Source organism: Danio rerio, chromosome 8 (assembly GCF_052040795.2).
Source record: "Danio rerio strain M-AB ecotype USA chromosome 8, GRCz13ab, whole genome shotgun sequence".
Classification (NCBI taxonomy): Eukaryota; Metazoa; Chordata; class Actinopteri; order Cypriniformes; family Danionidae; genus Danio; species Danio rerio.
Genome location: NC_141028.1, coordinates 20815544 through 20840282, shown reverse-complemented (window position 1 = coordinate 20840282; position 24739 = coordinate 20815544). Strand labels below are relative to the sequence as shown.

At 37.1% G+C, this 24739-nt stretch overlaps 1 protein-coding gene across 12 annotated transcripts in view; it reads left to right on the top strand.

Moving 5' to 3' along the window:
• Positions 1-24739, top strand: part of sema6bb (sema domain, transmembrane domain (TM), and cytoplasmic domain, (semaphorin) 6Bb) — a 287153-nt gene that overhangs the window by 248923 nt on the left and 13491 nt on the right. For 11 of the 12 annotated variants that reach the window (XM_087264464.1, XM_087264455.2, XM_087264454.1 and 8 more), the window contains 2 exons: positions 484-561; positions 3606-3664. In XM_087264464.1, coding sequence (XP_087120590.1) covers positions 484-561; positions 3606-3664 — 137 coding nt within the window. Of the gene's footprint in view, positions 1-483; positions 1664-1716; positions 1768-3605; positions 3665-24739 lie in introns of those variants that run through there. The other variant, XR_015497758.1, reaches the window with a different exon arrangement.

Sequence of the window (24739 nt, the reverse complement as noted above, 5' to 3'; positions counted from 1 at the left end):
ACATATAGATTACATTTTATTTAGATTTTGTTACGTTTATCTAAATTCTGTGGTCCAATTTGTCTTCAAATCATAACAAACTCACACATACACATACCTAGATATACAGTGTATCTGGGAACCTCCCATTGATAATTAACCCATTTAAATGAATCCAGAACCAGTACCTAAAATGTAACTTAAGCATGAATAGCGATGTGATTTAGCGTCTGAATCATTTGTCCTTTGAAGTACAATCATGTATAGCTCAGAGCTGTAGGATAGTTGAGTGTTTGTGTGATCAGTGGACAGGCACCAGCCCGTGCTCTGTGTCTGTGCCTGTGGGCCTTCGCTGCTGCCCAGTGAGGCGCACTAACACATGCCACACATCTAATGTGTGCACTCAACCAGGTGGATCATAGTTGGATGAAATCCAGCAGAATTAAACCATATACTGTCTGTTGCCTTGGGGAACCGCTCATGCTTGTTTCTGTTCTTTCACAGGAACTGCATCGCCTCACGAGACCCCTACTGCGGCTGGACCACAGGAGACATCTGCTCGTTCCTCCGCGCGGGCACCAGGTCCGTTTTAATATAAGCATACATCCACCTTCTTGTTTTAAACATGCGAGTATAATTCAAAGAGACTGATATTATGCAAATAACATTCAAATTTGAGACACACAAGCATTTTAAAGCATTTTTACAACATGCTGCTGTTTTCAGTTTCCCTTTAAGGTTTAAAGTTCACTGTTTACGTTTTAATTGTTTTCTCTGCTTTTAATACTCTCTTTCTCTGATATTATTTTTTTTCTGTTCATTTTTCTACTGTTTAATGTAAAGACCACAAAATATTTCAAGCTAAATCTAACAATGAACTGGCAATGGGACATCATTTCAAACCAAGAGATCAGACCAAAAAAAAGTTCACATAATGTTTGATTCAGCATTTTGAAACAAGCTTTCTAAAAAACTTTTTTGCTGCCTTAAATTTTTTTTAAGTCGAATGAAATCAACTTGTTCATTAATCTATTAAACTCACTTAAAACATCAAGTTAAAATTTGTAAAGCTTATAAAAAATAGCATTTTGTCATTTCTATATATATATATATAAATAAATGTGACGTGACTTTACCAGAGTGCCAAATTTAAACTTGTTTTAGGGTGCTTTCACACTTGGTTCGAATGCCTGGTCTGAACCCAAGTTCGATAGTCCGCCCTCGGCTGGTTTGTGTTCACATTGTCTTTTTTCCTTTTGATTCCTGGTACGCTTGCGTCATCAAGCTGCTGTTTTGTGTAGAGCTGTTGCTAGGTGACGGCCACGAAAGCAAAGCACCAAAATGGAGACGTACGCTTATCACAGTTGTTCTGCTTTTACAAAAACTTTTGGTTTTGTTATCAAAACCAAAATACAAAAGCGACTTGCATCTATCTGCCTCAAAAAATGTTAAAAACGTTCAGAACATCACACGATGTCTGCAGAAGTCGTTTTTGGTGGAGACAAGCAGACATTATCACTGAGTCAGTTCTGCTTGTCACCGAGGTAGATGATACACAGACATACACACAAATGAACATTATGAAAAAGTTTGTTGTACAGTTTGCGGTTCACTTCCGTTATTTGGTATGATTGTATTCATATCAGTAGTGAACTGTCGTCGGCGCAATAGCCTAGTGGTTAGCGTGGCAACCTATGTTGCAGTAGCACGTCAGGACGTCCTGAGTTCGAATCCCAGCTTGAGGATATTTCCCAATCATGTCTCATTACTGTCCTATCTAAGCAAGGCAAAAAGGCCGAAAATAAAAAAAGAGTACCAGAGTTCACGTGAACTGTACCCCAGACCACTTCTTTCAGGCTGACTTAGGCAGGCACGTGCACACATAGGGCTCAACCTGTGCAGTGCACATGCCCTTTTTAGTCTTGGATAGAAAGTGCCCTTCCAAAATGATCAAAAGTGCCCCCGCAACACGACACACCCTCCGTCACGCCCTTCAGTAAGCGCGCGACAACACCGCTCTTGAGTATGCGCGCTTAACCCCCTCCCCCGCTTTACAGTATGCGGGCGACAACACAGCTGATCATAACGCGCGCGACAACACCGCCCTTCAGTACGCGCGCGACAACAACACCACCCCACCCCACCTTTGGACGGTCTCTGCACGGGCCTGGACTTAGGTATAGTTCATGGGTGCGCACCCGAGTTCAGAAGACAAACGTTCACTCTAGCTAAACGTACTGTACTTTGATGCCACACAAACCTGGGTGTGAACCAAAAGTCTTAGTGTGAAAGCACCCTTAGAGTGAGGGGAATTTAAATACAATGCATGGTGTTTTGTTTATTACATTTTGTTTATTTAGGACTGCCGGCAGCCTATTTTGCATAAATTCCAAAAGTATTTCAAAAGTGCAACTCGCACACCAACACAACATAATGTGCCTTTGTGATTTTTTAAAATTTTATTCCCCCCATCAACAATAACATTTTGATACTGTGACTTATTTTCCAGAAAACACAATACTTTTTGTTTTCTGCCTCCCTTTAAACACACTTGTGAAAGTGTATCTGTCCTCAGAGAGCTGCTTTTATTGAGTTTTGTGTGCAAATACAGGTTGTCTGCTCGTATTCTGAGATCAAAACTTGGAGACCGTTTTACCTCAGCGCCGTGATGCAATTACAGCTCTCTGGCTGAATCTGATTTGATTTACCAAGGACGGCCAAACCTGTGGATCGATCCATCTCGCATAATGCTGAGAAATTCGCACCAATCGAATTTCACGGAGGAAAAACAATACAGAAATAGTCCTAATTACTGCCACTCGCTAATATACACAAACAGCCAATATGCAAAAACAAGTTCAGGGACTTTCTTCCGGCTATTTATCAGTCTTTATTCGCTACCGCTCATCCTCAGGAGAGCAGGGAGAAGAAATCTGCATGCTCATTTAAATTCTCAGGGTGGTTCACCGCTGTTGTAAAAAAAAACGGAGCTGTCTTCTCTCAGAGGAGTTCTGAAGATTACAGCTCTGCGCCTGCAGTTTGTTGAAACATTATATTTTATAGACATTTCACAGAAAGCGTTTAACCATGCCAGCGTAAGCATATCTTCTGAAAAACTAAGACCCTGGCAGTAAAAGACCCCTGGCTGCCTTGTTGTCCTGAGCTTTAACTAATTGCCGATGGTAGTGGAAAGCGGCTGGTCCCCCCGGTGCACGCTTCTGCTGTGCGTAGCCCTCGGCCCTTCCTCTGTTTGACTTATGCGGTTGGAAAGAAGCCATTGGTGAGCCGACTGCAGTCATTTTTCTTCATTAATGTGGCTTTAAGGTAACACAGAGCATCTCTAATAGAGCGCTGTGAAGCCTCTGTGTGTTTGAGCGCAGATTGAGTTTCTGCACACATCCTGTACAAGCTTTTAATTTCCACTGTTATTATTATTAAAGCCAAAAGGAGCAAGGGACCGCAAAATCAAGAAGTTTTTGAATTACCCTTCAAGACAGCAATAAAAAATGTTATTCTTGTTTGAAAAAATACATAGGCATTACTGTAATTCAGCTGGTGCGGTTTTATAGCCTGTTTATGTGGTTTGTTGATGAATGTCTCTTCTACTGTTTTTTTCCTCTCCACAGGCTTCCCTTCGAGCAAGACGTTGAGCAAGGAAACACTTCTCACTTGGGCGACTGCGACGGTAAGAGAGCATTTTTATTACGACGATAAAACTCTTCATACTGTGACCTCCCATCCTCTTCGCCTTGTCAGACTTGCAGCCGCCGTCATTTTCCGCTCCATTTTGAGCTTCTGTGTTTTTGTTGCGAGAGGCTTGGTTCGGCTGCGATTGGATCACAACTTGCACTTTCTATTTATAGTATAGTTCCCCCTTTCATCTCCGATTATGTTCATCGTAGAGTTCTGGGTGAGCCTCTTCATCGCAGCAAATCAATCGTTCAGTCTGAAATATTCAGTCGCTGTAGAAGCTCTTTGATCTCATCGCTGATTCTGCACAGGCATTGGTGCGCGTTAATCTGGGGTCCACCACAGGAGACCTGGCTCATCTGCTGTGAGCCACAAACACTCGCATGTATAAATATTGCATAATGATCGTGTCTGCCTGGCTGGATTTTAATCTGCTCATCAGGAGCGTTTGAAGTTTTCCAGCCCCTGTTTTCAGTTGTGCTGCACAAGCCAAAAAGTAATGGGGTGCTGGGGCCAACTGCTGGATTCACTAATGTCTTTCCTAATGGAGAAGATCAGTAAGTCAGGGGAAAATTGTTGATCTGTCAAAGCAGCGTGGGTAATGTGATGTAAGAGAACGTGATTCTGCTTTGCTTTTTGGATGATTTTACGAGACTTATCATCTTTAAAAAAACAACTTCACCTAAAGATGAAAATTTCATTTGTTCTCCCACATGTGGGTTTAAATCTTTATTAGTTTCTTTCTTCTGTTGAACACAACAGAAGTCATTTTGAAGAAGGCTGGTTGCTGGAACCACTTCACTTCCATATTAGTGGGAAATGCTATGGAAGTCGATGTGTGACAGGAGCCAGCGTTGTTCGAAATATCTTCTGTTGTGTTCAACAGAAGAAAGAAACTCAAATAGGGTTTAAACAAGTGATGGTAAAGTGAGTAAATGATGTGAGTATCTGGTAAGTGAGTAAATGATGTTGGAATTCCTTTTATTATCAATGTTATTATGCAGCACTGTTACCTAGTTTCCTAAATGGGGTGATTTTCAGTCACTGCGTAATATCTTTGCACCTAATGCAGCCATAGTACAGCAGTAAAGTTTCTTGATTATTAAGCCAGAATGAGAGTATACTTCTTATCCATAATGACCGAAAAATTGCCTCAGTCTTAGTACATGCTGTAACAACAGCATACTCAAGTTTTAAATAAGAAAACTCTTATTTTTTGTAGCAAAATGCTAATGGTCTAACCCATTTAACTAATTTATGCTAAGCTAAACTAAAAGTGCTTCTGCTAGATCTGGATATCGGCTGAATGGGTTTAAAAGTGGTAAAACTCAACTTTTTAAATCTAAGTGACTTGTAAAATTTTGATTATTCTTCTTCATGTGGGTTTAAATTTTTATCTGTATTTTTATCAGTTTCTTTCTTCTGTTAAACACAACAGAAGTTATTTTGAAGAAGGCTGGTTGCTGAGACAAATTCACTTTCATTTTAATTTGTTCAGCCAATCTCCAGATCTGGCGAGAGCACTTTTATCTTAGCATAGATTATTGAATTAGATTAGACCGTTAGCATCCTGCTAAAAAAATGCAAAATATATAAACTTAGACTCTTTTGTAGTTACATCATGTACTGAGACTGACAGAAAATGAAAAAGTTCCTGTTTTTATTAATTGTATTATGCAAAACTGGTACCTTTTTTCCTAGCTGGGGGCTATTTTTAGGCACTGCTTAATATGTTTGCACCTAATGCAGCCATAGTACCGCAGCAAAGTTTCTGTATTATTAAGCCAGAATGTGAGTATAGTTCCTATTCAAATTGACCTTAAATAGCAGCTTTTCAAATTTCCATCAGTCTTAGTACATGCTGGAACAACATTTTTGGAACATTAATGGTCTAACCTGATTCAATGATTTATGCTAAGCTGAGCTAAAAGTGCTCTTGCTAGATCTGGAAATCGGCTGAATAGATTCAGAAATGGTAAAACTCAACTGTTTAAAATGAAGTGACCGGCAGTTTGCTTTCTGAAACTCTCACATAAAGCCCACTGAAATTAAGCAGGGCATGGATTTGAAACCGCATGGGAAAGCAGGGGGCACTCAACCTGTGGTTTGTGTGGGTCCTAAAGCCCCAGTATACTGATGGGGACTCTATACTGCTCAGTGAGCACAGTCTTTTGGATGAGACGTTAACCCCTCATCCAGACTCTCTGTGGTCATTAAAAAATCACAGGATGTCCTTCAAAAAACAAAGTAAGGGTTTAACCCCGGCATCTTGGCCAAATTTACCCACTGGCCTTTGTCCATCATGGCCTCCTAACCATCCCCATATAATAATTGGCTTAGTCACTCTGTCTCCTCTCCAACAATCAGCTGGTGTGTGGTCTGGCGCAATATGGCTGCCGTCACAACATCCATGAGGATGCTGCACACTGGTGGTGGATGAGGAGATTCCCCCAAAACTGTCTAAAGCACTTTGAGTGTCCAGAAAAGCACTATATAAATGTAAGAAATTATTATTAATATTATTATTATTCTTATTCTTATTATTACTATTATTAATATTATTATTATTATTAAAATGAGCTTACTTTCCTAAAAACAGTTTTCCATTAAGGAGTATTAGATTCAGAGAGACCCGCACTGACATACACCAGTCTTGATCAGCATGCAAATAAAAAGCTGGTCTAGAAGGCGGAGCATCGCTTTAGTGTCTCGACTGGGGACAGCGCCTCATTCTTCATCTGTAATAAGTCTTGTGTAAATAAGTGTTTGCCTGCAAGGCTTTGATCAGCCGAGCGCGTGTCCCATCCATCACGCTCCTCCAGTCTGCTTCTCCACAGGCCGGGGCTGGAGAAGTGCTCGCTTTAGAGGATGTAGCACTGCATCCATCACGCTTTGCACCCGTCGACTGGCTTTCATCTCCTACCGAGGGGTTACAGATTCGGGGGGCCATGATGGAGATCACCAGGATGAATTTGAACTTCACGTGACCCCATACATGTCCAAGAGGGCAAACAGGGGATGTTAACAGCTCCTGCTAAATGACAGAAAAGTGGTCCGTGGAAGTGGGGGCAGAGTAGAGGAATTGATTTTTAGCTCGTCTCTCTGACTCGGTCTGGGCTGAATGATTATGAGGGGGGAGATCTATAAACCAACCTGAGAGATGCAGAATGCTACATAGATGGATATAGGGAGGCTGGTATGGATGGGGGGCCGGTGGTGGTTGTCAGACGCGCTGGAGCCCTTGACTGAGGTTGAATATACAGGGTTGTGAATGATGCTGGGATGTCTGCCGTGTCACAGAAGCACCGGTTCCCAAAGGCCAAGCGCTTGATATTACTCTCTGACATGAGCCTTATGTATAGCTGAAGCAATTTCTCATTCCCCCGCTCTCTCTTTCAGCCTTTCTCGGTTTAAAAGTTGTCTCATTTTTCTCACTCTGTTTCCCCAAAGCCAGTACTCTGTAGAGCTGCAGTAGAAGCCGCTGGTTGACAGATGGACATTAGGATCAGATATTAACTTTTCTAATTAGGAATTGTTTTTTCGACAAATGGCAATTGAAAATCTTTATTTGTTTTCATATTTCGCTGTAATCACTACAGCTTGATATCTTGAATATGTTCTGCATTTATCATCATTTGTTTGTTAATGATTGTTATTTATGCGTTTTGTTTTCCTATTTGGAATAAAATATGCAGAAATGAGAAAACTGACATTTTTAATTTTCTCATTTGAAAAAAAAAGTTTCTTTTATTTTTTTAAATTTATGTGTGGAAAATGGATAAAGAACTTCCAAATTAATTTTCCAGATGTGGGTGGTCATGACCCCCCCCCCCCCCCCCACTTTTTAGCAATTGGTCAAGCAAATCTGAGGCTGTAACGTCGTTTTCAGTTTGTTCAACAAAGTAATAACATGTGCGATCTGACTTTCTTCTGTGCATTTCACAGAAATATTGATCAGCACCATTGCTGTTTAATTAGCTGTGCATAGTTCACCTGCGCTGTCTACCTCCTTTTTAAGATATTTTCTATTTGTATGCTAGTGCAGAGGTGGACCCTGATGATCTCTGTTAAGAACTGGTTGCATTCAGTATTGGAAAATCTGTACTTAGAACTGTCATCAGCACGGATCAACCATGCTAAACTGGATATTTTGACTGTGTGAAAATCTATATACAGTTAAAGTCAGAATTATTAGCCCCCCCCCTGTTATTAAACAGCCCCCCCCCTGTTTAATTTCTTGCCCAATTTTTGTTTAACGTACAGAAGATTTTTTTTCAACACAATTCTAAACATAATAGTTTAAATAACTGATTTATTTTATTATTGCCATGATGACAGTAAATAATATTTGACTAGATATTTTTCAAGACACTTCTATACAGCCTAAAGTGACATTTAAAGGGTTAACTAGGTTAAATAGGCAGGTTAGGGTAATCAGGCAAGTTATTGTACAAAAGTGGTTTGTCCTGTAGCCAATCGAAAAAATATATAACTTAAAGTGACTAATTATTTTAACCTTAAAAATTGAAACCTTTAAAAAATTAAAAACTGCTTTTAATCTAGCCAAAATAAAACAAATAAGACTTTCTCCAGAAGAAAAAATATTATCAGACTTACTGTGAAACATTGCTTGCTCTGTTAACATCATATGGGTAACATTTTAAAAAGAAACATAAATTCAAAGGGGGGCTAATAATTCTGACTTTTACTGTATATGTGACATCAAAGAAATCTTAAGACACGTAACACTCATAGTAGGATAATATAAAAGTCAAATTTAATGTAATTTAATTACTTGCTTGGTGTAAAGTACAGTTATTCTGTGTTTCCTGGTATGCATATAACCAACTGGGGGGATGGGGGATATATATGAGGTAATCTGATTGTAAACCTTTTATATTTTTATTTTTGGAAATAAAAACTGAATTACATTAAAATAAATATTTTCAGTTTGTAAATTGACAATGCATTGATAGTGCATCAAACAATGTTTTTTTTTCTCAATGAAAGATGAAATTATTTGTGATGTAAAATAATATATCCAAGTTGATATATGACCTCATTTTTATAGTACAATACACTATATAGTATAAATCATAGTTATGTTTCCATCCAACTATTTTTATGCACATTTTGGATATGCACATTAAAAAAAGGTTGATGGAAATCCCAATGTGCAAAAAAGGTAGGCTTAACTTTTTATTCAGTTAGAAAAGATGCACATAAACTTCAATTGAAACACTTTTCAGCAAAATAGCACAATAGAACAAATTCCAGTATGCCCAATAAAAAAGGTCATGTGATTTTGTTATAAGAGATTATGTAATAATAAAAATGTGTGTGAATGGACAAACCAGCAAGCTGACCACATTGTAAAACATCTGAAATGTTGTTTTGGTCATTCTAAAATGCCGTAACTATTTTAGTATTAGTGTTATTATTTTATTAATTACCTCCAGTTCTGCCAAGAGTTTCTTTGCTCCGTGTCTCACACCTTTAAACACTACCACTCGCTCACTGCGTGTCAGGATTGCCTTCTGAGGTGCAAGTTATTTATTAAATAAAGAAAAGATTCACAGCAGCATCTCCTACCGCAGAAAATTTCATCTTTACTGTTGATATTTGGCACCAGTTTATCGGGACGTGACGATTTTGTTCTCTTTAGCTACTTTGATGGAAAAGCTGTGTTATTCACATGTTTTTTTATGGGATAATCCAGTTTTGTGCATACATTTAATTCACATCTTTGGATGGAAACATAGCTACTGTCTTAATTTACTTGTCCTTACAACCTTGTTTTTTTATATTAGTGTGAATGTGTAAAGCTTGCAGTATACGGTAAGCATCTTCATTATTTTAACTGTATAAAAACAGTTATGCTGCTTAGTGGTATTTATCTGGTGTTTTTATATACAGTATATATATATATATTAGTGGTAATATAATTATTTTAATTCATAATCATCATGAAATACAGTGGCTTGTAACTTTGATAGTTTTACTATTTACTGCAGTTTGAAATTTCTGTTATTTACAGTGCTTGAAACAAATAATGAATGATTGTCTAGCACAGGGCTAAAGACTAAATCTGATTAAGGCCTGTGGGCCGAAGTTAAATATGACAAAATGTTTTACAATAAAGTCACCATGTGTATTTTCCTAATTTATGTAGTAATATTAAAAATAAATGGAAAACATTACTTCAATCATATTAACACATGCATTTTTTAACATTTCATAATGAATATATTAGAATTAAAACTAACATTTCCATTTAGAAAACAATGAAGTTCAGTGCTGAACACTCTAGTTAAGCTGCTCGTCCTATTGCATTGATTTACTAGCCAAAATCTTGTGTGTTTGTCCTCTATCCATCAAGTGACAGTATGTACATTTTTAAAAATCTGAACATTTAATTGAATTTAAGTTTATTTTAGTTTAGGTTAGACATTTTTATCTCAACAATAACACAAACAATCAAAAGGTTACATGAAACCCCCTGCATTCTCCCTATGGGATGGTGGGCCAAATCAAAGGTTATCGTGGGCCAACTTTGGTTCGCGGGCCCTAGTTTGGGCATCACTAGTCCACTTTTGTAGCATAGAACTATTTTTTTTTCCTGTTAAAGCCATTCTGTTTAAAAATGCTACAAGTTAGTAGTTTATTAAGCTCTTTTTATTTCAAAAAGAAATTAGCTTTCTCAGGATATGACCGTGTTAAGTGGTCCCGCAGTGGGACAAATGAGTTTTAAAGTACTTTGTAGTCTCTCAATTAATATGAGGTTGCATAAAAGCTGCATGGACGGTACTTAGAAAGAACGAGAGGAAAATCTTGAGTTTAAGTGCTTTATAGCGTGTCACATTGCAGGACGCTTCTGTGCAATTATAATAACTCAAATATATCTCTGCATATCCGTCTTCCACCTTCACTTCACCTTGGCGTTGGAGTAACCGATCAGGCAGTTCCTCCTGTCTCTCTCGTTTTGCTCACGAGTGTGAGGGCCGTAATTAGAGATGCGCCTGCTCTTCCTGTGCCCTGACCAAGCACTTAGCGGTCTGCTTCAAAATGTCAGCTCTCCTTTTGCCTGATGCTTGGAGGAAGAGCTGATCAAAGTAGATGTGGACATCAGACATTTTAATTTAGCTGACCTGTGCGGCCTGCCCTCCGGGACCCGAGACATGGCTGCTAACTGCCACTTGTCATTCTGCATTTTGTGGGCCCATTGGCAAGGCTTTTTTCTATTTCTCTCCCTCAGTTAAAGGGGACATTTCATGAAAATCTGACTTGTTTCCTTATTAACGTGCTGTAATTGTGTTGTCTAATGTGATATAGGACAACCAAGTAACTTTTGTTTTGGTAAGTCTTTTTCTGCAAGCATCGAAGAAACGAACCACTCAGAAGTTTTAACAACTTAATTAATCCTGCCAGGAGCCATTAAATTAGAGCAGCAGCATCATGACACAACAAACAAATACAAATGCATACTAACAAACACAAACAAAAATCATTAAACAAAAAAAACTATATTAAAAACACATCCCACGCTCAGAAATACAGGTACAGGAGCTGTCACTGGGCCAGAACCTTATTAAAAGATACATATTTTTATCTAAAGAGACCAGAGTGATACTTCAAAGGTACATATTAGTACTCAAATGCATTTTAAATGTACCAATATTGTTCATTGAGGTACTATTATGAGCCCTTCGGGTATAAATATGTACCTTTTGAGAAGGTACTGTACAGTGACAGCTCCTGTACCTTTATTTCTGCAGCATCAACGTCAAAGTCAGCTTTATTGTCAATTCAACCACATGTACAGGATTAATTTACAATAAATACAATTATACATAAAATGAAATCTAAATATATACATAAAATGTAGTCTAAATAATAAAAAAAGAATAAAAATGACTAAACAATACAATACATGTATTATGAAACATGCTTCATAATAACTTAAGAAATATGATAATAATGCTAAAAAAAAGAATAAAAATAAAAAATACATTTTAATTTTTATAGATTTTGCTCCCATATTGATGTAGAAATATTTTCCTATTTTAATCTGCATGTTTCCATGTTCCAAAGTTAGCCCCTGGTAGTCTTTGACTTGGTCCACCATTCCATCTGAGAAATGAGGGAGAATAATGGGAAGGTTAGGGCGATTGCCTTCAACGTAGATTGTCATTTCTAATTAAACGTAACCTTTTGATTGCTTATTTGTTTTAAATGTTGAGCTATTAAAAAAGCCAACTGAAAATAAATGTTTTAATGCAATGTTGTGCATGAATCAGATTTTTTAAAATGTAAATACTGTCACTCGAAGGATAGAGGACAATGCACACAACATCAACGAGCAAATCAAGGCAAAGGCAGGTGCAGCTTGCTTGTATATTCAGCATTGAACACCATTGTCTTAAAAAAATCTTAAGGTAATATCCATGGTGTTATTTACGCATGTGATGTATGAAACAGTTATTTGATTAGTTTATATTGGTTACATGGCGGATGTTGCGCTCTCTCTCTCTCTCTCCCCCTCTCTCTCCCTCTCTCTCTCTCTCTCTCTCTCTCTGTCTCTGTCTCTCTCTCTCTCTTGTTAGCATGTTTAAATACTTGTGTTATAAAATATTATAAAAGCTTTTTTTAGTCCTCGTGTATGAGATTTAAGGTTTCGGACTGCTGAAGTCTGTTCCATAATGAAAGCATCAGAGTTGACGTCATTCGCTATGGTTTTTAATGATGCGTGACTCGCATTGACGGATGTAAATTTTTTCTACCTGCTTACACTGCAGACATGAGGGCACAGATCCGATTCATATCGGATAAATTTTCACATATGAACAAGGCCTGAATCTGATTTAAGTAAATAAGAATCCATGTGATTTCTTTACTGCTTACACGTACAGGGGCCATATCCGATCTGTGCCACATGGAAGAAAAAAACTGGAATTGAGCCACTTGAACCAATCTGTGTAAATGCAGCCGTGCAGTTGAATGACATTTGTCCTGTACAAATGTAGCGGCACTATTGACGCATGCTCAGGGTCCGTATGCAATATCTAGTGTATATATCTATGCCACTTAGCCAACTATGGCAACAGAGTGGTGACATCTCACTATTAGCACAGCTCAGCACAGTTGTCTAACCATACCAAGAATTCTGGGATAAAAAAGGTTTGTTATTGTGCCACGCCATACATTATTGCTTGACTAGAGCATGTACATGGATTTAACCCACTACTGGTCATTCCTGACATTTTGGCTAAATAATATGTTCTTGTTTTGTATCTGGAGTGTCAGAATAACAAATAAAGTAGAAAAGAAAGCAGCAGCTCATTTGCATTTAAAAGACAAACTCAAAAACAGCTCACTCTGAAATAGGGACAAGTTTGCTAAATGACATGTTTTGTTTTAAGCTGAAACTTCAAAGGCCAATTTTAAACATTTATTTTCATCTCATGAAAATGGGCATAATAGGTCCCCTTTAAGGAAGGCAGCCAGGTTGTGAATTCTTTAGTTAAAAAAAGGCAATTAATAAACTAGCAGCAATAACTCTTCTTTTTTTAAAAAAATCAACAACAGTGCTTGAAACAATTAGTTTGTTTGTTGCTAGAGCGGTGAGTAAATGTCGTGCAAGAAGAGAAATAGTGGCAGGAGAGAGAAGAGCATGACATTTTCCATTTCAGCCTGGTCAGACACATTGCTCCCCGCTCTTGATCTCACTTCGATGCGGATTTAACCCTTTACATGTCGTGACCTTTCAGTGAGCCGTATCGATTACAGGATTAGCAGCTAATTTAACAGCCTTTAAACTTCAACAGTATCCTTTTCATTGAAAAATTGCAGGGTGGAGCAAGACTGTTCTGTGAGGGTGAAGAAGGGTGTGATTTATTACGACAAAGAAAGTAGGGCAAAATATATAATATATAGTTAACAGGTTTTTTTATTTACAGTAACGGTTGAATTGATTAAAAGTGAGGGTACAGACATTTACTGTATAATGTTTAGTAAGTTTTTTTTAATAAATTGTTCTGTTGATCTTTTTAGTGTATAAGGTTTTATTACATCAAACTGTTTTATATAGTGGCATGTGTCATCACATGGGAAAATCAAATGCACTTGAATATGATGTAAAAATAAAAATAGTAAAAAAAAAAAATCTAGACAGAAAGATGGATAACGCGGCATGTTTTTTGTTATGTTGGCCAAGTTATTTCAGTTAGTTTTTACTTACTACTTACTAATTTGTGAAATTTATTTGTTTTGCATCAAGAAATATCATCATTGATTTACTGAACAAATTAAACATGTAAATGTGTGCATATACAGTGAGGGAAATAAGTATTGAACACGTCATCATTTTTCTCAGAAAACATATTTTTAAAGGTGCCGTTGACTTGAAACTTTTACCAGATGTTGGTAACAACCAAAGAAATCCATATATGCAAAGAAAACAAATCTAATTAGTTTACAAATGTAAAATGTAATGAATATTATATATTTTATTTATATGTAATAAAGTGAAATGACACAGAAAAAAGTGTTGAACACATGAAGAAAGGGCAAGAACCCAGTGTGACAGATGGCTCTGTCACGATTGCGACAGTACTTAATTTCATTTACACACATTCTAATATCTATCAGTGATTCTGCCATTCCCAACCCCCTGGGTGCACACAAAGGTTTGGATAATATTACTGTTGCATATATAAAGCACACACATACATTCACTCGTCATCACATCTGTTGATATTCCCAATAAACACACACAGACACCAAACAGGTTACACAAAAATAATTATTGAACTTATCTGGAAGTTTCATGTCTCGATTTTTGTTGTTTGTTTGTGTGGTGGTGCAGTCCAGGTTACCGGAAGCAACTGGGCAACTCTAGTAGTGGGCTAGAAAGCTTTATATCACTAAACTTTTGCATTGTGCATGCGCAATCAGTAACTGGACTGTCTTAATGTTGCCTGTTTTGGGGAGAGCTTGGAATACAAAACTAGACTAATAGGAAAATATGTACATGAAATTACACATGTATTTGTCAATAAGATGTATTACTATTGGTAATACACCTGTTATGATACTGGAGATTATCTGAATTTTATGTATGTAATCATCTATATAAGTGCAATATTTCAATCACCAAGGGAATTTTGTAGAGTCCATGTGGGGTGGGGCATCCAGTAGGTATAAGCCAGACTAGTTGGTTGTTGAGGGGGGTCTTTTGCAGTGGGAGGCAGATGGCAGTGCTAGTGTGCAATACCTTTTTGGGGTAGGTTGAACAGCAAAGTGTGATCATTTCTACATGAATTTATTTGTTTGTTTGTTTTCCTGTTTTCTTTATGTTCCTGATATCCTAATTTTTTACAGATAACATTTGTAACATTTTGCACATAAGTGCTATTGTGGGTCTGCCATATTTTTAGTTTTTTGTTTTATTTATTTTTGTGACCTGTATACCATCATGCCTCGTCACCGACAGCAGCTGAAATCTCTCAGAAGTTATTCAGCATCCCTCATCTCTTTGTCATTGCAAATGAATATCAGCTGCTTCAGTCCAACATCTACATTATCAGGATGATGAAGATGAAACCAGGGTGGACATTTCAGCAAGACAATAATCCAAAACACAGCCAAGGAAACTCAAGCTGTAGAATGGCCTAACCAATCACCTGACTTAAATCCAATACAGAATACAAAAATTAAGACCAGATTTGAAAGATGAGACCCACAGAACCATCAAGATTATTACACTCTGTTGAAGTTAAAGTCTGTTGAAGAAAAACTCAACACCTGAGCAATTCAGGTGACTTCATTCTCTATATGAAAGGCGTCTTTAAGCTGCCATATATACTGTACATACCCACAGACATTTTAAGTCTAAGTTTCAGTAAATACCAATAAATACAAATACATATATTTATAATATAAAACATATAATTTTTCATTCTCATACTCATTTATTCAGTACAGAATGTGGTTCTCAAAGATGCCTGGCAAATCCCTTTTATTTAAAAAAAAACCAAACACACTAGGGTAGACTAATACACCAAATATACCTGTCGGCATTGTCAAAAAGAAGCCAGCAAACCTTAACCATTCTCACTTGTGGAGCACTGGAGTCATTGTTTGCACAGAAAACTCATCAGCAAATGTCAACGCTGTTAAAGCAGGCATCAGAAGGGAGGGAGACATCAGTGTAGGAGAAAACTGTCACGCTCACGCCTTTGTTACGAGTGAATGGACTGCAAAATGAGGCTTCTCCTCAAACCAGCAGTTCAACTACAGTACATGCACAAAGCGCAGACACTCATAAGCCCCATTACTCTTTCCTTGCATCTAAATCCCACCCGCTTAACCCTTTTCTCTAGTGTGTGTATACGTTGCTGCAAAAGCATTTGAGGGTAATCACAGAGTTGACACAGATGGAGGCAATTATGCCGCTGTTAAAATATTTCCTGCAGAAAGGTGGTGTTTTGACTCGGCAAACAGTGGGTTGCAATCACGATCTAATTGAAGTCCGTGTTACACCAAGAAGTGCACAGTGGCGTCATTCTGGTGGAGTGGGATGACAGCCATGCAGAGAAACGCAGCGAGGCACACGCTGGCAAATTCACTTCTCTGCTGTAATTGCTATCAGCTAGCAAACACAGATGTAGTTCTACATCTCAGGTACACTGCTGTTCAAAAGTTTGTGCTCTGTAAGATTTATTTATTTATAGTAAAGTGATTATACTTACCCAGGCTGCATAAGTGCAGTTGAATTCAAAATTATTAGCCCTCCTGTGAATTGGTTTTTTCTTTTTTAAATATTTCCCCAATTTATTTTTAACAGAGCAAGAGTTTTTTTTACAGTATTTCCTATAATATTTTTCTTCTGGAGAAAGTCTGATTTATTTTATTTTAGCTAGAATAAAAGCTGTTTTAATTTTTTAAAAAATAATTTTTAGGTCAATATTATTAGCCTCAAGCAATATATTTTGTCAGTTGTCTACAGAACAAAATCCCAACCAAGTGGGCCATCACACTTTCATCATCAAAAGCAACTTAACTACAATTGGACTACAAATGACCAGATTGTAATTTATTCCAAAGCTGATGTTTTAGCAGCCATTACTCTAGTGTACACTGTCACATCATTCCCGAAATCATTCTAACAAGAAACTATGGAAGCTCATTTATGTAGTTTAGTTCAGTTTAAACTTTATTGTCTGTTCCGCTTGGCACAGAAGGGAAATTTGTCTTTAACACTGGGTTTAAGACAACAACTGCATACGTACAACCATACAAGCAATCACACAATAGCAACACTCATCAAGACAACAGCGTAAGTTAATATTTTTTTAAAACCAAATTAGCCCCATACTGTACATATTACTGCAGATCATTTTTGACAACCACCCAATTCACTTCAAAGAGTAATCCGATTTAAAACAACAACTGCAATTGGGATAAATGACTTTTTATAAGCATTTCTTTGGGTTTAAGGAATTCTAAACCTGCGTCTTGATGGTAACAATTCAAAAGCTGAGTGAAAGGGATGTGTATCATGTTTAAAAATCGCAATTGCTGTTGCTGGACTCAAATAGAATCTGCAGTGAATGTTGTTTGTGACCAGTTATCTAATTTGCCTGATTGATTATTTGCAATAATTTCTTCTTCTGTTAAGTGTTGTGTTCCCAAACCATGAAACAATATTATATGTGCTATATAATATTATATAACACTCTCTATTAATGATATGTACAGTATGCCATGTTTAAAGTATGTGTCCTAACATTAAAACTTCTCAACTTGCAGAGGAGACTGAGGCGCTGACTTGACTTCGTATAAACAACCTCTACCTTACTATTAAAATTCAGTTATTGTCAATAATTGTGCCTAAATACTTAAAAATTTTTCTACCTGCAAATCTACTATTTTTCATTTATGATGACTGGTTTATAAAATCTAGTATTTAATGCATTTATTTGACTTCCCAGATATAGCTCTTTTTTTTTTTTTTTTTTTTTTGCAATTTTAGGATGTATTGAACTTTTGCCAAAACAATCTGTGATACTATTAATATATTTCAAATATAAGGAGCTATTTGTTTCTTCCTGACAGGAAACATCAGGAAGCGTGAGAAGTTTTAATGGCAACATTTAGATCTTACGATTCAGACTTTATCTTCATGTTTTGCGATTTCGAGGTTGTATCTTGCGAATTGAATTTCATTCAGAGGTTTATGTGACTTTGTATGGCTTACAATAGTTTATTGTAACTCTATCTCATAACTCTAAGGTTTTTCATAATTGTGGCTATTTTTTACAGTTGCAAGTTTATAATCTATATTGTTCAGATTTTTTCTGCTAACTAACTATTATTATGTGACTTATATTATTATTGACCTAATTGAAAAGTAGTTTGTCTTGCAATTATGATTTTTTTTCTTACAATTCCAAGGAAATCTGCTCAAACTTCAGACTATTTTAAATGAACTGCATGATATCTCACAACTGCACATTCATAATTTAAAATTGAGAGATACAAACATGCAATTTTGACAATTTTAATTGTGAAATAAACTTGAAAACTGCTCTAGTAAAAGTCGTTATTTTCATGGAAACAGGCATTTCTTCAACAGTTATGATCATCAGTGTTAAACATTAGCGATGCTTCATATTTTTGTGGAAAACATGATCCTTTTTTTCAGAATTCAGTAATGATGTGACAAGTGTTCAGTATCCAGTCATTTTCATGTCCTCAAAGGAAACAAAAATGCTATGCGAAATGTCAAAATCAGTCAGACTGAACATATTTGATGTGTTATGTTCCACATTTACTTTGAATGAAGATGACAGTAGTCATTTTGTAGTGTCACACTTTGTGTGAATCACATTTTGTATGCTCTGTGGGGAGTGTTGGGTGGGTGTTAAAGGTTTTATAGAGCGGTTAGTTGTTACAGTGAGTGTTTGTAAGACTGATGTGGTGCTCATGGCCTCTGGACCTTTCAAACATTCCCACAGGGGCAGTTCATGTTCTCCTGGAGTACAGAATCTCATGACCTTCATGTCCAGTGCATTAATCTAGTTGTATCACACACATGTATTTCTACACAGAGGTAGGTCAAGCAGTGAAGGATATATTCAGAATTCAACAATTGGCTCTTTTTAAATTCTGGAGCTGGAATTTAAATTCAATTATCAGTTTCCCACAGTAAAGCCGCGGTCACACTATAGAGTTTAAGCTTTGGGATAAAGTGCACGATTGCTCCATATTTCAAATTTCTGTACAGAGAGGTCACGTTTTGATCTACTGATCTCACCCAATCACATGATGCGATTTCACTGGTCAGAGTTCACCAAAGTTGAACTTTGGAATGAAGCAACATGACTTGTCACACGAGCTTGTGTTTCCGCTCTGCTGAATTCACATGCAAATGAAAGGAAGTCTGTGGGGCATTCAGTGCAGCATGACTCTGACTTAAGTTTGAATTGAAATTCAAAAAAAGTTTAAGGATTTTTCCAACAACACAAATGATTACTAAATACATTTTGGGATAATTATGTCTGTTTTTGGCGACTCAGTGGTTAGCACTGTCACCCCACATCAAGAAGGTCGCTGGTTTGAGTCCTAGCTGGACCAGTTGGCATTTCTGTGAGAAGTATGCATGTTCTCCTCGTGTTCGCGTGGGTTTCCTCTGGATGCTCTGGACAAGTCCAAAAAAATGAGCTATAGGTGAATTGAACAAAACTAAATTGGCCATAGTGTATGTGTGTGAACGAGTGTGTATAGGTGTTTCCCAGTACTGGTTTGCAGCTGGAAGGGCATCCGCTGTGTAAAAAATATGCTGGATTAGTTGGTGGTTCGTTCCACTGGGCGACCCCTGATGGATAAAGGGACTAAGCCAAAGGAAAATTAATGAATTACAAGTGAGTACCAAGTACCGTCACAATTAACCCTAACAAAACAATATATTTTCCAAATATATATTATATAATATATATAAAATATTTATGTACGTGTGTGTGTGTGTTTATACAAATTTATATGATATAGTAATGTATAGAAATTACATAGTAATGTATAGAAATTTCATTAAAAATATATATAATTTGAAATAGCATTTGAAATTTTGATTATCAATATCATGTAGTTTTTAAAAATTTGATCATACAATTTGAATGTTTTTTAATCTAATTACAGTTATACACACACACACACAAACTTGTATATGTGGTAAATGAGGACTCTCCATAGGTTTAATGTATTTTATACTGTAAAACTTTTTTATTATATAGTCTTAAGGCTGATTTAGCCCTCGCTGTGGCTGATGCTGACGCCCACCTCTCATAAATTGTAACTACATGTCGCAACAATGCATTGTGCAAGCTCTGAGATTGGTCGGCTTGGGATCTGTGACCAGTGTTGGCGAAACTGAGAGCTGCGCGATCCTGTTGGAGTGAGTGTTTACAAGTGTCGGGATTGAAACTGTTTTGTGTTTACTTTATAATTAATGTTGTTGCACGTCCGCCAGTTCCCGCCTCTGAATAAGCGAGTTTTAGCTACGTGTTCTTTCAGAAAAAGAAAAAAAAAAACCCTCCGAAGAAACTGACACAGAGGAAAATAAAAACCTACTGCCAGCTAGTGCTTTAGAAGTGTTATTGCAGAGCAACACAAACAGCACACAGAAGTATAAATGCACAGCTACATGCAAGGCATGCCCCGTCACTCACGCAGAAATATAAACCAGTCTTTACACTACCCTTCAAGTTTGCAAAGGTTTTTAACCCAACCTTCAAAGAAAACCTGTGGCAAATTTTGAATGTCAAAACACCCAGTTAAGTATTATTTGAAGCGTTTCGAATAAAGAAGACATGAACAATGTCCTCATAAACCACCTTAATGTAACCCCTACAGTAGGTCATACCTGTCATTATACAATTTTCACAAAAACAACTACACACACACATTAAATTAGAGCTGCAGCACATTTTGCTGTTATTCTTGCAGTCACCTTGAGTTTGATTATGACTTGTAACGTTTTACAGGTTTCTTGTTCTCTTCTCCTGTCATTTCATGCATTTGCTCACTATCCTGTCATTGGGAGAGACAAAATGGCCCAAAAAACTTCTCCAATCAGGTGCCATTTAGTAAACGATTACCTGTGATAGGAAACAATTCCAAAAAGGAATTATATCCCACATAATGACAAAATGTGTTTATTTGGAACTCTAAAGTGCACTTCCCAGGGCACTAAATGGTAGTTGGACTGTAGCCGTAGTGTGTGAGAAGTCTTGGCGTGTTTGACTGCGGTGAGAGAGAGAGAGACTCAGGAGTGTAAAAGGACAAGAGCAGCTGCCAGTGAAGCCTGGAGCTCCACGAGCCGCCTGTTGTGCTGTTGAGGATGTTGCTGTGGCGGTTGCCAGGCATGTTGACAGGGCATGAAGAATCTCTCCGCCACAGATCATCGTGACTGGGTGAAAGTGATAGCTCAGACAGGTGTGTGTGCGTGTGTGTGTGCTTGTCAGGGACTCAAAAAAACACAGAGCAACACATCTCAGCTTCAAAAATACCTTGCACTTACCCACAGGTGTATTAACACTACTTTTTTCATACACATATTGCAGATAGTAAGATGAAGAAGCCGTATTGGTCACTGTAAAGGTGATTTTGTTCAGTTCATCTACCTGTGGCTCTATTGAGTCTCTGTCTGACAAGCATGAAAGAGACATTTTCAGTTGCCACAGCAGATTGTGAACGACCCAGAAAACGTTCATAAATCCAAAAAAAAAAATGCGTGGAAAAGCAATTCTACCGAGTCTCAAAACTAGTGGTGTTAAGTAACAAATTACAAATACTCAAATTACTGTAGTTGAGTAGTTTTAATTAGGAATTGTAATTGACTAAGTCGTTTTGTAGATGTGTAATTTTACTTTCCCTTGAGTACATTTTTAGTGCTGCATCGGTACTTTTACTCCACTACTTTCTTTCAACCTGCAGTCAATACTTTATCTTGTCTATGGGGATTAGAAAATTTAGTCCTGTCATTCCTGTCCAATTAAATCACAAATAGAAGGTAAATCGCATCATAACGAACAGAGAATGTTTAGATGCATGTCACTGTTGAGAAGATGGTGGATGTTTACTGTATGATGACCGAAACGGCCTTAAACACCCAGCAGGCACATTGACGTCGTACTCCAACTTCATGGAGACATTGCATTTTGTTTGGAAATGAAAATCGAGTTTTTTCAGAACGTCAGGCGGACGTCAATGTCTAATGATCAACCTAAAATCAACCAAATATCAACGTCTAATGACGTTACAGCTTAATGTTTTGTGGATGTTACCACTATGACGTCTATCAGATGTTGGATTTTGGTTGCCATACCTGACGAATAAATGTCAGTATTTGACGTCAACATGATTGGTTTAAGATGTTGGCTCCATGTTGGATTTTGGTCACTTTCCAACACAACCTAAAATCAACCAAATATCAATGTCATTTCTTGCATTATTGGACATCAAAATAACTTTGTGCTTAGACGCTGACTTGACATTGAATTTTGGTGACCTGACATTACGACCTAAATCTAACCTAATAGTAACGTCTTATGACGTTGTGTGCCGGCTGTGCAATAAATGTACTACAGAGTACTACGTATACACACATCCACAAATTACATGTAAATCCATCAACTTTTTTCAGCATAATACTCACTACTCATTATTAGGGCAGAATGGTTTTGGGAGTATAATAACTAAAATCCTAATATATAAACTAAAGTAATACCTTTTTAACTTGTATTTAATGTTTATAATGCAAATCCAATTAGATCCACTTTAATAGGTAAACAAAGCAAGTCTTTCATATAATATGTCTAAAATCAAAGACAGGAAATATTACTTTACAAACTGTATTGTGAATAAATTATACTTACATTTTTATATTTGTCAATAATATTACTGAAATTAATTAAAAAACTTAATAAATATAAATTTACACACATTTACACAAGTAAATAAACAGAATAAATGATGGGCTACAAATCTGCGGAAATCAGCAGGATTCTGCGTGCGCAGATTCCGTCTGGGCCTACTCATTACTCTCGAGTACTTTTGAAAGGTTTTTAGGCATACTTTGAGTAATCTACACTTATATATTATCAACCTGATCAATACTTTGTTTAAAAGCGCATTATGATTTGATATACAACACGAATATCAGGTAACAAGTAAAAAGGATGAGTAAGCTTCCTGGATTATTACCTGGAAAATTATCATTGTTGTGAGCTAAAAGTTGCACAGATGCCTGAGGTATTAAATGTGATACAAAATAAATATCATGAAAGGAATGTATATGGCAATTTTTTTTTCATTAGTAGAAATTACTGCCTGTTTTGTGATATATCAGATCCTACAGGGTGAAGTATGATTTTTCAGTTCTCTGTCCACCTATGCTCAAAACTCACTATCTCCATTTCAGAGACAAACCGTCTGTACCAGAGTGTTAACTTAATACAAATAAGGAAGTGTTTTTAGCAGCCGGTAATATACAGTTATATGCAGAGCACTGACAGGTAGAATTTACGTCTTCAGCCTGCTAGAAAGATTAACTTGAAATTGGAGGTTTTGTGATTGTGGTGGATGCAGATGCCTTGCCTCGCAATTGGCTGGACTAATAGTGCCATGTCGCTTTCTGAATTTATAACCTCGTTCTGGAAATGTTGATTTTTTTTAATGGTTTCATTTCAGTTCAGCCCTAAATTGAGGCTATTAATTTACAAGCAGACCTCCTGTAACAGTAGGGCCCCCATCAGCCACATCTGTGCTATTGCAATGCAGCCCACGCTTCCAGTGATCCGGGGTGCAGGTTTGATAAATTCAACACAGCTGAATCAGCTCTGCATCCTCATTAGCATCTGTCGGCAACAGTTGCCATGATTGGGGGACGCTATGTTGAAAAAGTATGCGCTAATTGACTACAATTAATAGCGGCTGACTAGGCGGCGTCTGTGGAGAAGGTGAGCAGGCGACAATGGGCAACAGTGTTTTAGCAGCAGACCGTTTCCCTTAACATTCAGCTCCAGTGGGGCGGCTTATATCCTGAGCTCGACACCCCTCGTTATTTTAACCAGTCCTTTCTATTTAGTCGAATGTTAATCATCGTCAGACATTGTGGACTGTAGCGTGCACAATTATGTTGGAATTAGAAACCCTGCACCGCTGCCAGGAAGCCTTTCACCTTATTGCTTCGCTACAGGCCACGAACAGCTTTGTCCTATTGAAAATTATGGAAGAGTTAATTGAGAACACATGCAGACGTATATAAACCTGCAGGCTGGATATTGATCTGAGAGTTTGGCCTTTAAAAGTGTAAGCTAAGAAGAGGTAAATGTCTTCGCTAGTATCTTTCTGTAAACACCCTCCTTGGAACCAGACACATTTTAAAAAAAGTTTGTTGGGGAAACTTTTATGCATTCCTGACGAGACCAGATTATTAGGTTTATTTGTGCAGATTTGGCCAGTCTTTGTTATGAAGCTATGGAAGGTATATTTTACCCAACAATGAAATTACTGTCATTACTGAATTATCCTCTTGTTGTTCTAAAACATGTATGACTTTTTGGTGGAATACAAAAGAAGTTTTGTTTCCATATAATGAAACTCAATGGGCTCCATTGTTGTTTCGGACGTCATTGACTTTAATTTTATGGGCCAAAAGAGCCTAATTATCTTATCTGTTTTGTGAAAGAACAATAGCTTATACAGGTTGAGGATTGAGAGGCCTTTGCAGTGAGCACTTAGTAACCTAACTAAATCCTTTTTTTTTTTTTTTGTAGACTCAATTTCTCAAAAAAACTGCTTGACTCCAACTTTAAAAACTTTAGAGTATTGGCTGGATTTGTGTTTATTTGGGTTTATTAAAGGGGTGGTACGATATCATACAATATCATATTTTAAACTTTAGTTGATATGTAATGTAGCTGTGTGAACATAAACAACATCTCTGAATGTAATACGCTCAAAGTTCAATGCAAAGGGACACATTTGCTTTTACAGAGTTATCTTAGCA